Source organism: Phoenix dactylifera, chromosome 15 (assembly GCF_051530095.1).
Source record: "Phoenix dactylifera cultivar Ajwa chromosome 15, Ajwa_hap1_PhDact_Kaust_v1.1, whole genome shotgun sequence".
Taxonomy (NCBI): Eukaryota; Viridiplantae; Streptophyta; class Magnoliopsida; order Arecales; family Arecaceae; genus Phoenix; species Phoenix dactylifera.
In genome coordinates, this window is record NC_143204.1 from 12,984,792 (window position 1) to 12,999,072 (window position 14,281).

Below are 14,281 nucleotides of genomic sequence, written 5' to 3' on the forward strand. Positions count from 1 at the left end.
CCCCACATCAGATGGCGCTAGAGGAAGGGCCCCGGCCACGCACAGACCTTCCCGCTCGGGGGGCTGTGTTGTGGGATGGGGTTCCCAGTTTAGTCCCACATCGGGTAATCAGCGGAAAGGTCTGTGCCTTAAATGGGAGGTGCAAACACCTCTTCTCACCGAGGGCCCTTTTGCGGGACAAAACCGTGAGGGTAGGGGGCAACCTCCGCGGCCCCCGCGCCGTCAGGGCTCGGGACTGTCATTGGGCCACGGCCCTGGGCGACCTCCCGCAGACCCGAAGCGGCAATCCCAGAGCGGACAATACCTCGGGGAGGACGCGGATGCTTTCCCTGCTCGCCCGGTGTGCGGGCTGGTGTCGGGGTTCCGACCCCACATCATTTACTATCTATTAAAACTAGGTTTACCTGTTAGAGTATTGTTGGTAGTATCTTCATCTTAGTTCAATATCAAGCCATATATCAAGAATCCATTATTTAAGAAATTCAAAATTTAGAATTTTGACTTTTGATTAGCATAAATTTAGAATTGATTTTAGAAATTTATTTATTATTTTTTTCTATCTTTATATCATCCTAATTGTAATTTTTTGTATATTTTTAATTATAAACATACATGATGATGATCGCAAGATTAATAATATATATATTCTTTGTATACTTTATCAAGGGCTTGACAAGAATCTTGCTGGTGTTGGATTAGAGCTGACGTTGAATCTCTATATTTTACTTGTTCTGTGACTCGTTCTCTTTTTTTCCCTCCCATTGTCCTCTTCTTTATCTTTGTATTCTCGGGCTGCCACATGGCAATGGGTGTACTCTCGGATTCTTACCGAGTTCTTGTTGGGTCTCTTGGTCAAATGCAAGGCTTGCATTCACTGATTTAACATAAAGTAACATTACATGCCTACTCATCAAAAAAAATCTAGAGAAAAAATTCTATTAATATAAGAAATATACAAGCATCTATTAGCGGTATCCATATCAATAATCAAAATACAACTCAAATAATGAAGCAGGTAAAAATCAGCAAAAGGGTCGCAGTCCGAACCCACGATCTGGGTTGGCCACATGATATAGCAGCACAGCACATTCTCTAGGGCAGAGTCATAAAGAGTATGCTAGGCTAAAAAAACTTATTATAACCTCAATATCCGTGAACAAAAATAATTTCATTTTGTAACAAATAATAAACTTGTACATAATTATATGAGGAACCAATTGAGTGTGTGTTTAGTCCCACATCGATTATTCTTCGAAAGAGATTTTGGATACTTATACAGGATTAAGGAACTCAAAAAATACTTTTCGGCTAGCCTTTTTAGGTGAGGTTCTAAATAGTTACAAATTGTATCAGAACAGATCCGGCTCATGGCCCATATGGTTTAGAGGATATTGTACCATGGGCTCATTAAGGCTGACCACGGACCGATCATGGTGTTTGTGATTAGATTTGAATAGATTTAGACTCTTAGCTTGACAAGGACATCAAGACTTAAACGGAGGAATATGTGAGGACTCATGCAAGCATATGTTTGTCCCATATTAATTAATCGTCGAAGAAATCTTGGATACTTATAAATAATTAAGGAACCAAAAAATACATTCTAGCTAGCATTTTTGGGTGAGATTATAGGTAGCTACAAAAAGAATACTTTTAACTGGGAGATGGTATAGACTAATAGAGCATTAAGACGAGGAAAATAGTGACTTTGCACGATCTCACAATGTAATTTTTTTTGAAAAAATGATATCTGAAAATACGATGCATGGAAAAATGGTTTTGGAATATTTAGTTGATTATATAAAAATAGCACATTGCAGAGTGACTTATCTTTGGTTGAGCATCTATTTTTTAAGAAAAATTATATAAAATCGGCATACAAGTAAGCACGAAATTCATAGGAGCAGGCAATGGAATTCTATCACAATCGGAATATGTTGAATAGGCCTAATAGCCCGTCTGCCAGCTATTGGAATAGGCCACACGTCTTAGCCACCTTCTTCAGTGAAGGAAGAAGCCCGCCAGCTTACTATACTAAGGGAAGAGGGTGTTATTTCACAGTGGTAGGGGAAGTCGTCCCGAAGCGCAACCAGAGTCTTGTTCTTCCTCTTCAGCGGCCAAAGCATTAATAAGTTATTTTATTTTCGTTTTGAGTTGACTTCCTGGACGCCCACGCAGCGGGGATATGGGGGTAAACAGGGGGGCAGACAAAGCAAGAGGGGGTAAATCCGCTAAGTCCAGCTAGTCCAGTCAAGCAAGTCTAAGCAATTCTGCAGTAACTTCACTTGCTCCGAAGTGACAAAAGAAATCGTAATAGAATGGATCCCAAATAGCTTTTGACAGCAGACGATTTGTACCATCGAGATAATACCAAATGATTTCCCACTACCAGACGATTTGTGATTGAGATGGGGTATCAATGTCTGATCCCAAGGAATGTCGCGTTTTAGGTTGCTGTCGCGTCTGGGATTGTAGATTGAAATAGATTCGCCTTTCGAGTTGTTTTCGCGTCTGGGGTTGTTCCTCTCTCTAGGCCTTCAGCGGACGATTTTCCTTTTTAAGAAGAAGGGGAAGTTCATTTTTTCAAAATCCTTCTTGTTCGGGTAGGCGCTCGTGATAGATAAAACGACTTCTGCTGTTCTGGGCTTTGGAAGTCTTAGAGAAAGCCTCCTTTCTGCAGGTGCCGTAGTTAACTTCCGGAAGCAAGGCGCGGTACATTTTGAATACACTCGTTCAGTTGCGTTAGAAGAGGGGAAAGCAAAAGCGCTTAAAAAAGATTACAACTTAGCCGTTGTGAAAGCAACAAAAGGCAGAGAGAAGGAACTCAGAACGCGGCTTAGAGAAAGACAGAAGGAACACAACCTCTTTTCGAGACAGGAAGTCAGTTCAGGCGAAACTCTGCTTTAACAATATCCTCGGGTTGCAGGATTTCTTTCTTTCTGGCCGCGTAGCCCCTTTGTTAGGAATACCAGGAAATCGAAGATGCAGAGAATACGCTGTTGTTGTTACAGATTATGTTGCATATAGTTGAATAGGTTGTTTTGTTTGCGACGAATACGCTCTTTGACACATCTATTAATAATATCTGAACATGTATCACCTAGTTGAAAAAGCTTTACCGAGTAAATCCTTCTAATGACCCATTTATCTACGGCACTGATGGATTAGGATACCTCTCACTCGGCTGAACCGCCGGGTTCACTAGTTGCCAACAACTTCTAGTTTCATTCTTTTCTTGTAGTCTCGATACGCAACACGACCTCCTTGGTTCCGTTCCGATCGAGCGTCAGCCTTGATTTTATGGCTGGCTACACTATTGGGGTGAACATACTCTGATTCATTTCAATCAGGTTGGGTGAACATCCATCTCTCTATCCCTTTCCTGTGTTAAGGTCATGACCTTGTCGTCTGCAATGCGTGCAGAACTTAGGTATTCAAAAAGAAACGATTTATTGCTAGTGATCCATACACAGTAGATCCAATCCAAACATGATTTGGGAGTTTTTCCTTGAGAAGATCGACTTTTACACAAACCCTAGCTATGTTGGGGCGTGAGACAAGCTTCAGGAGTGAAGAATGACCCGACAACAGGAGTGAAGAATGACCCGACCCAAGGACCACAAGAAGACAGGCAGAGTGGCGGGGCAATGGTACCAGACGTGAAGGAGAGAGTTGTGAGTTGGTCTCGATGAGAGCCCAGGCGAGTTTCGTGTGTGATAGTCTGACCAGCCAACCAACGGATTAAGGAGAAAGTTCCCTTCCAGTACTCTTTAAAACTTGGTCTGGGTTAGGTTAGGTTACCTACCTGACTGACCCCAGAGCTCGAGGTCTACTTCTACCTAGATACATAGAGCTTGCCTTACCACTATTTCAGAACCGACGCCTCCTTTTCTGATAGAGGGGAGTGAGAAAGAGATTGATTTTCGGATCGCCTTATACTCTTAATAAAAAAAAAGAACTTACTCATGAATTTTGATGACTTAAGAATATTTTTGGGAGAAAAATTCTAATTGTCAACCGGTAGAAAAATAGTTTTTTCATGCCCCTCATTATTTTTTCTATAAAATACAAAAATTTTATTCTCATAAAAGTACTATTTTTATCTTTTAAAAAAAATTCTAACTATTCTTTTTTTTTCCTGCAAATCAAACTGACTCCTAAAAACGCTTAAAACCCCGGGAGCAATAGCCTCCGTCAAATTCTCACCCTTGTTTCTCTCCTTCGTCTTGTGATCCACGTGCACCCATGGAGAAATCCTAAACTTGTGCCGTAACTCACGGTCCTCCCCAATGTCTCTATTGCCGCCGGTACAAAATCATATATGCCCGTCCCTGCGAACATCCGTGGTTGCTAAATAAACCATTTGAGGGCCTATTAAGATGATTAGATTAGAAATTTTCTAAAATTTATGGATTAAATTTTAGATTCAGGCCGATGTACTCTAACAATGTTATAGAATTATAAATGCTAAGATTTTTTTCTTCCTATAGATTCAGGCCAGTTTACTCCAAAATTACTTTTAGATATTTATGAATATAGAATTTACAGCCAAATCATAAGATTTACAATCAAATCATCAAAACAAACTCCCGGTGGGATGGAAATCAGCATAGAGTGCTCGAAAACATAGAAAAATTTATTGTTTCATGTCCTTCAAATATTTGAGAGTTGAAGTGAATAACTTTTTCAATGAAAAATGACCGGTGAAGATAGGCAGCAGAAACCGAACAACTCAAATTTCTATTCATATGGAAAATTATTTAAAAATAAATAAATTTTTCTTCAAAAATTTCATTGATATCTTGAAATGGAGATATTCAAATATCGAGTGATATTAAAATACTTATCTCTAGAGTTTATTTGAAAATATTTACTTTTAAGAAAAATAAAAATACCGGCCATTTTTGAAATTTATATCTTTTAATATATTGGGTTTGAGATACATGGAGATAAAAACTTTGCTCAACATGGAAAGATTTCCTAAGCACTGGTCAAAGTGGGAAAAATTTCCTACTCCCCTGATCTCATTGCATTTGATGTTTATTTTATACTTTGTTATGTGGTCCATGGGCTTATAGTACTATAGTAGCAGTTCAATTATATTTTTGATCCTGAAATATATTAGCAGATCATCCTGATATCATGGCGCCAATCCATCCCATGAAATGCTTACCCCAACACTATAATAATAAATATTGGTTTAATATCATTTTAAAGTTCACAGATACCTTATTTACGATGTCCTCACTTCAACAAACAGAGGTTCCCGTTATTCCTCGGCACGTGTCCCAAGGAACAAAAGCCAAGCAACACTCCTCCCCGACACGCGTCCACTTTGACCCAAGCAAAGCTCCCGCCTCCTTTCACGAGGAAGGCGTTTCCTCCGCATAAGACGCAAATTTAATTTCTCGTTTTTTTAGACGCTGCAAAGAATTTGAAAATAATTCTCCTTCCTTCCTACAAATCTACGGTTGGTTTATCCACCGCACATATCTCAAATCTCTCCCAACTCCACAACTCAACAGAAGACCGCAGGCGTGGAAACGGAAATTATTCATCTGCCCAATCTCTACTTTCCGTTTTCCATCCCATCATGGTTTCCTAGTGCTCGAACCATCTTTCCTTCTTTTGGTTTAAAAAAAATATCTTTCTTGTGCTTTAAGATTCGTGCGATGCATCATCCAAGGGTTCGTGTCGTGAAAGGAGGATCATTCTTTCGCGCGAAAGATGCAATGCCTTTCTGAAAAGGCCCAAAGACGTACGCACTCGAAGCTCAAAAGCAGCCGACTATACTCCCACAAAAGTAGAAATAAAATCCAATAAATAAACGAAACGACAACATAATATCGGACGCAGATTTGTAAACAAACAGCTCTGCTTTTTTCCCCCCTTTACACTATTCTATCACGAAATTTATTATTCCATCAGGAAATTTCTGATCACCGCCACCACCACGACGATCATCGCGATCACTAGGCCGCCGGATAATCGAACGGCAGCGGCGTCACGCCGTAGCTTTCCAATTCGGTGTGCTTGAAACCGTAGACGCGCATCACCTGATCATCGGCGAAGTTGAGCGCCCGCAGCATCCCCTGGTAGCAATTCTCCCCGGAGTACTTCTTGTTGTGGTCGCCGCTGCAGGGCTGGCACCCGGTGAAGTGCGTCATGAACGGCCTCCGCCACCCCGCCGGCCCCGTCTCCGCCCCCTGGCGCTCCAATTCGCCGTCCCTCATCCTCCCGTACACCGCGGCGACCTTCTCGGCGTGCCGCCTCCTGAGCGGCGGCACGTTCCGTTCCAGCGCCAGGTACATCTCCGACATCTTCTCGAGCCGGCCGATGATCTCGAGCCAGTAGCCTTCGAAGTAGAAGGAGTCCTCGAGGAAGATCTTGTCGGCCCACAGGTCTCGCTCTCTGATGAGGATGTGGACGAGGGCGGACTGGTCGTCGGACTCGGCGAAGACCTTGCCCTTGAACTCGTTCTTGAGGCGTTGGCCCCACTGCACGTAGTCGGGGTCCTGGGGGCCGAAGCGGGCCCACCGGGCCATGAAGTCGAGAGACCACTGGCAGTTGCGGATGAGGAAGACGCCGGCGTTGAGGCCGACCCAGCTCTTCTCCTCGAAGACGAGATTGGGCCAGCCGTGGAGGACGAGGTTGTGGTTGCGGTAGCGGCGGAGAGGGAGCTGGAAGTCCATGTCCGTGAAGGCGGCGTCGGAGTCGACCCACCAGACCCAGTCGGCCTCCGGGTGGGCGATCATGGCGGCGCGGATAATGGGGATCTTCGCCCAGTAGGTGCGCATCTTGGGGTGCTGGAGGGCGTTGTTGTAGAGGAGTTCGATGCCGAAGCGGCGGCAATAGTCGACCTTGTTCTTGAGGAAGCGGAGGAGGAGGTGATCGCCGATGGGGTTGCGGCAGGGGTTGGGCTGGGAGCCGGAGATCATGAGGATGCGCTCGCGACCGCCGGGGGCGGGGGAAAGCCATGGGTGGAGGCGGAGCCAGCGGCGGCGCTTGTCGTCCCAATCGGTGATGTGGCGGTCGATGGTGTAGGAGAGGGAGGGATCGTCGTAGAACGTGGAGTTCGGGGGGTCGCGGAGGAGGTCGGGGTCGGTGTCGTTGAAAAGGTCGGGATGGATGGAGAGGTTGGCGAAGTGGAGGTAGGGGGAGAAGGAGGAGGAGGAGTAGTATCTTGGGGAGGGGGAGAAGGAGGTCATGGGGGTGGCGGGGGATAGGATGGAGGAGAGGATCCAGAAAAGGAGGAGGGCGGAGAACGCGCCGGCGATGAAGACGAGACTGTCGGCGAGGAGGGTTGGCCGGTGGGGCCGGCAGACGGGGGCTCTCACCATGGAGGCCTTGGGCGAGTTAGAGGATGAGTCTGGGCACATCATATCTCCTCAGAGAGAGACACACACACATACACACAGAGAGAGAGAGAGAGAGAGAGAGAGAGAGAGTTGGCGTGGGGAGAGGGATGGAAGAGTGAGGGAAAGAAATAGAGAGGGGAAAAGGAGAGGAGTGTTGGGATAGTGCCAAGATTAGCTGACACCTGGGGGATGTTTTGGTTGGAAAGGTGGAGTGTAGCCCTGGAGGAGAGAGAGAGAGAGAAGAGAGGATGGGAAAGGGGAGGAGGTGAGGTGGAGAAAGAAGGCGAGAGAAGGGAGAGGAGAAAGTGTTATAGGCGCTGCCTCGTCGGTGAGGACAACGGAGGCAGGAGAGGATGAAACAACGCAAAACCGAAGTCCTTGCCAAGTGCACCACCATTCTCACCCTTTCCTTTTGTCCAAGTTCCAGTTTAGTCTACAGTCTACTCTGGTACCCAAGAGAAAAAGGATACTGACAAAGTAAACAAAAGTGAAAGAAGATGCCGACAGAGTAAAAAAAGAAGAAAAAAAAAGCTTGGGAGAGTTTCTAGCGTTTCAGGAGCCAATATGTGTACGCATGAGGAAAGCAGGAGAGTTCGGAAGCTTGACGGACCACTTGGATGACTCCATGTAACACCACCCAATAATCACAAGCAAAGCATAATAATATAAATTACAAAATGTAATCTTGCAGTTATCTAATAAGCATTCCTCCAAGTCTAAATTTATCATGCTTCGAACTCAAAGTGTAACAGATGCCGCATATCTATATAACAAACTATACAAGCATGCAAGACTACAAATCATATTAAAGTAACAATAATTTTTAAAAATTTATTTAATCAAGAACTTATTCAAACCATTCTTATAATTGTTCCAAAGTAACATATATCAGCATATGCTAACTATTTATTTAATTCAAACAAAATATTCTAACTAGTCTAAATAGTTTTACTAGAACTCCAATAGCTGAAAAAATCTTCAAATTATCTAGTGTACGCACCCAAGTTCCGAGCAATTATGCATCTAGATATGAAAAATAGAAAAAGTATAATAATGAGCTACACTAACCCAATAAACAACATAACACCCCAAAGTGGGGTCTAAGCATTCCAAATAATAAGTTAAAGGGCAAATATTGACTGAAAAATAAATCAATTTTTGAATAATACATATATCTCTTTAAAATATACTATTATTTTTATAAACTAATACCAGAAATCCAACAACAATCGATGGCCATGTAACCTAATGGCATGGTTCAGAATGTACAAAGTATCAAACACTATTATTATTAACCACCAGTAGTACGGTGTTTAAATACCACTATTCTAATTACCTTTGGTGCAGTGTCAAAACGAATTTCTCAAATTATAAGTCGATAGAGCCAAGAATAATCTCTATTGGTGGGGTCATATTATAGCCGTGCTGAGAATATATACATATAAAACAAATTTTATAATTTACCTAGTCATATTTTCTAAATTTTATAAATATAATATAATTTAAAATAATTACTATCATAGTAATAACATGTCTGACCCGTTCAACCAAGTATAAAACGAATATCATAATAAAATTTAATAAACTAATTATTGTTTTACTAAAAATTTGAAAAACACACTTTGAAGCATTAGATTATTTATCGCTTCTCGCTTCAAAACTCTACTTTAGATAGGCGGGTCAGGTTTACCTATTTTAATATCATTAAAATACCATTAATTTTATCATCATCTTAGAGGTGAAGCAAAGTCAAAAATTAAAATACTATTGAAAAATGGCCTTATGCCCCTAAATTAGGTCGGTTAGGTGGCAGTGCCCGACTGCCCAAGTTGGTTCGAGCAAGAAGAAATCAAGTGGTCAGGTGAAGATCAATAGTGGCCAAATTTCAAAAGGTCTAGTTGAGGCTGAAGTAATGGGCCGGTCTATCGCTTGGGTACCGGGGTGGTTTAGGGTCTCCAAACTGGGTTAACTTGAATTTAAGCAACAAGAAAATCAAAAATTACACTAGCATCCCTTAGCTTATCTAGACAGAAAAAGAGAAAAAGGAGAGAGAATCTCAGCTCGGGTTCCGCGAGATGTCTGGGTTTGGTCCTTTAATGGCACAAGCCATCTTGGATCATTAATGTATCTGGTCTATCAATTAAGTAGAGAAAAAAAGAGAGGGTTTTTTTTTAATTAATTACAAATAGGAAAAAATAAGAAGAAAAATAGAAGAAATAAGAAGAAGAAGAAGAATGAAGAGGAGGAAGAGAGGCAAGAGGAGGGAGGAAGGACCTGGCGGTGGGTGCCAAGATCCGAAGACTAGTACAGTGGAGCAGGCGATAGAGGTGACGGCGACCAGGGTGGCGGTCGGCAAAGGTGGAAAGACAGCTAATGATGGGGCTCCGGTGACAACCCAAGGCATCAAAGAGGACAAGCCTCCATCTCCGGCGACAAGTGCCGACAGCGAAGGAGGCTGGAAAAAGAAGAACAATATGGGTTTTTGGATCGTAAAACAGGGGATTTTCAGAGCCCCTTCTTTCACGAATTTTTTCGGCGAAACCTCGGCCGGCGACGAGGCTGGTGAATGGGAAAACAAAAGAGAAGAAGATTAAGGGTCCTACCTCTAATTTTGACAAGGCTTGGCTGCATTTTTTAGCAAGCAGAAGGAGCTTAGGCCATCAACAATCAAAAGAGAAAAAGAAAAAAAGGCGACATCATATGCGAGGATCTTCTGATGAGGATGAACTAAAAAGGGTCGATAGCTTAAATAAAAGTGGAGGCTAGGCTTATCCTAGCCTTCGGTAAAGTCTGCGGTGGAGGACTCATCCTCCTCCGCTACTATGATCTACTAGGGTACTGCCTTATTTCAAATCTAGACAAGCCTTCATGCCTTTAATTGGTGCCAATCCGAGCTAACAGGCCGACCCATTGAGGCTGGGCCTCGATAGGGCTAATAAATAATTCTCATTAGTAGGGCCAGATTATAGTCGTGCTGAGAATACAAACATTCCTACGAGTCTAAACTATTGTTAAACAAGCATTCCCACGACTCTAACTTAATACCATATCTATCATACATCTTCATGCATGAATGATTAAAATGATTCAATGAGTGTGAGATTTGCATTGTTTTAAAACATTTGGGGTCCGAACCTGCCATCTTCTTTGTGCGGAAGACAGCCCAGTTGTGGATGCTCTTTAGGCATCATACCAAGAAGGCCAAATGGCGTTTCGTTGGCTAATCTCGCATGGAAATTTTTATGCATGTACATGAATGGTAGTGATGCCTATATACAAGTGGTTTACAGCTCGAATTTAGGTGGTGGCTATGTATGAATTTCGTGTAAGGAGTTGGCGTTGAGTGAAGATGATATCAGTACTTGAAATGTATCGAAGTGGACAACAAGATTTATTGACCCAGTGGGAAAGAAGTTTTTAATAAAAAGGAAAGAAAATACTATACTTTTATGTTTCTCAATCCAAAAGATCCTTGCAAACGAAGTAACTTCCTTATCCATGCAACCATTTTAATAGCTTATAAAAGATATCTATATATCTATCTCTATATATATATCATGATGCATGATAAACATATGTAGTCATGCAAGGATCTAGGGGGATGTTATCCAACGCCAAACATGGCATCTATCATACGTTTTGTTACTCTAAGAAACACCAATATAGTCTTCATGACCATCAAATAGTTCAACTAATGCCACACTTGAAATTCTTCCTTCAAGAAGTCTAAAAAAAAAAATCTTGTCTTTCATGCTCTTGCTCTCCATCTATTGTCTCCTTTATAAATCCCAGCCTCAGGAAATCGTGCCATACGAGGTTGCATTATTTATTCACACCGCGGAGAGAATGGGAGTGGGCTCCAGGTGATCGTTCAACGGTCCAGAACGTTGCCACGTGTGGATTTCGTGCTGGGAGTCGGCGTTGGGTGAGGACGATATCAACGGGTCAAAATTGTTGAAATGTAGGGACGTGGATCGGGCGAGATTTACGGGTCGTGTCCCTCTTTAGAATGTGAAAGCGACGGATTTGATATTCCGACGCGCGTCCAACGTGATATGTGTCGTCTCACGATCTCAGACTTAATCAACATTTTGACGTAAGTTAAGATAGTTATAACGGCCGTTATTTACCTCAGCAGATACTATTTATTTTGTACTTAAATAATTACTCTCGTATTAGCTATTATAATAACAATATTATTATTACGGAGTAATTTTTTATTTCTTGCCCATACAGGTTATTATTATTTAGTAAAGTTGAAATAACAAATTTTAATTTTGAAAAATACTTTTCCAAAAAGTACTATAAATAAAAACAATGATAATTACTTTTAGGGTTTTTTTTTGCATGCCATCCTAAATATCGAATTTTGCATTAATACTCTTTCAAAATTGATATTTGCATATATACCATCGTAAAACACTTGTTTTGCTATTCTACCATTTTTTTATCCTTGTTTTTGTATATTTACCCACGCCATCTAACATCGTTGAAAAATTAACATTTTCAAATTAAAATAACTAAAATATTCTTAATAGGTAGATGTGCAAAAAAATATATTTATAAAGCGATTGCAATGAAAGACAAAAAAGTAATTGCAAAATTTTATTTTATTTTTAATTAAAATTAATATGATTTTTATTCATGGTGTTAGAAAAACTGTTATATTAGGAGCATTTGTGCAAAAACAGAATTTTATGAGAGCATAGAAATAAATATAAATTTTAAGAAAATATTCATATAAATTTAAATTTTTAGAAGGTATTTATTAAAAAAAACTCTTACTTTTATTATAACAGCCCGTTATGATATTAAACATATAATTGCCGTTATCTTTCCCTGCTGTTGTGTATAATATAATGGAAGCCTGAGACAATTATAACAGCTATCATATAACATGAAACTGTTACAAGAAGGGTCATTATATCACTACAGTGGGTGCTATTTTAACTCTAATCCGTTGATGAGGCACAAGATACCTGCCTTCACGGGTACGCTGTGGGTGCATATCGGATGGGAATCATGTGAGTATAGCGTACGTCCTTTGAAATGTGGTGGAGCCTGGAGCCCACACAAGATTGACAGGATTTGCTGCGAGAAATCATGTACTTATTATTTCAAATTTTTTAGCATTCTGATTTCTTGTTTGGCTGCTTTAAATTTAATCTTAAAGATTACTAAAATATCTAATTTACAGAAAATTATCCAAAACATAAGTGTAACCAAAACTTTCTTCAGTTTGCATATTAGAATTTTTCTAAATGCATAAACTTTACAGGCTATGTTATTTTGCAACAGTATCTATTAGGAGTTTTAGTGGGGTTTCAGCACTGTTCTAGTTGCTTGTTTCCATTATCCCAAGATTCAGGGAAATGGTTGGTGGCATGTTAACTCTCTCTCACAAACAACCAATGAATGATGCGCCCTATGTTCCCGATTTTGACAAATATCTTTGGATGGAGGAACTTATGATACGTCGAACCTATAGCTCAAGCATGTAGCTTTCATCCCTAATTTGGAGTTATTGGTATTTGTTTTGCTGAGGTGCTTCAGTTCTCATATGATCGAATGAATTGCAGTGTTGGGAGCACCATCTTCCTACAAAAATGATAATCGATTAATTCTATTGAAGCTATCAATTTTGACCGATCTCTCTTACTAATGGAAGTCGAAGTTATGCCTATGCGCTTCCTATCATCCATGCAAGTGGCACGCCATCCCTCATGTGGATTAATAATGTTTGTTTGTAGAGGTATTTATCTTCGAACTGTTTTTTTAATTTTTATCATTGAAATATCTTATTTAATGGTTGATGCTATGTTTATCATCTTCCATAGAACAACAATATGGTAACACCCTGCAAGAATTCAATTTTGAAAAATATTCCTCATTAATGAAAGAAATCACGCTTACATATAGTCTACTCACTACAAAAAAATTATCTTTTCCAGCACTTTTTAAAGTCTGTACCAATGCTTATAAGCATTAGTAATTTTGGCGTCGATGCTTTTTAAAATGGCGCAAAAGCGTCGGCCTGCGTAAAGTAGAAATTGCTTTTGCCAATGCTTTTGAAAAGAGTCGGCAAATAATGGGAGCTTTGCCGACGCTTTAAAATATCGGTAATAGTTATTCTAACGACGCTTTAAAGCATCATTAGAGTTATTTTTAAAAAAAATATTTAAAAAGCTTAATTATTTTTTGGGGGGGCAAAAAAAAAAAGCCTAAATCAATGTTTTTTCACAAATGCCCAATATTTTTTTTACAAATTACAATTACGATTGGAGAGACTAGTTCTCTTAAATTCTGTTTCCATCTCCTTCGCTTTCGTGAAGAAGATTACTGATTATTGATTACTATTGTTATAAGAGATTACTAATTGATAGAATTGGAAAAAGGATTACGTAGCTTTCACACTTGCAAACCATGAAGATTATTCTTGATAGCCGCCATTTAACTTGATAATCACATAGCTAGATAAAGCATCGTCTAGCTTACGCTTTGTTAACCACATCTTTTTTTGTATAAAAGAAAGAAAAGAAGAAAAAAAAAGAGGGACTAGAGAAGCAAACCCCCATCCTAGATTTATGCTACAACTAAATAGATTCAACCAGAGAAGAAATAAAGAGAAAAAAAAAATAACAAAAAAAAAGGACTACAGCAAAACAAAAGGAAGAAACATATAAAGGACTACCGCAAAAGAAAGAAAGAGACATCTAATGCCAATTTTGCCTTCAGAAATGCATTTTATTTATCCTTGAACGGCTCAACCACCAGGCCTATCACTTTCCTAAATCTAAATGCCATTCATGAACAGATAGGACGGCTTGACACAGCATGGCAAACAGCTGGCCTGGTGCATGCATAGAAGAATCGAAGTATCCAAAGCTTAAATTTGAATCATTCTTCCAAGGATTGCGAACTGA

General features: G+C 40.4%; 1 protein-coding gene across 1 annotated transcript; it reads right to left on the bottom strand.

Moving 5' to 3' along the window:
* Positions 1-5,788: 5,788 nt before the first annotated feature.
* Positions 5,789-7,782, bottom strand: LOC120113225 (putative glycosyltransferase 7). Its single transcript, XM_039134018.3, has one exon. The coding sequence runs from the start codon at positions 7,380-7,382 to the stop codon at positions 5,973-5,975; it is 1,410 nt and encodes a 469-aa protein (XP_038989946.1). The 5' UTR covers positions 7,383-7,782; the 3' UTR covers positions 5,789-5,972.
* Between the last annotated feature and the right edge of the window lie 6,499 nt (positions 7,783-14,281).

Bases quoted from the DNA above. Each gene is read 5' to 3' on its own strand.
- LOC120113225 (XM_039134018.3), bottom strand. From the start codon at position 7,382: ATGATGTGCCCAGACTCATCCTCTAACTCGCCCAAGGCCTCCATGGTG.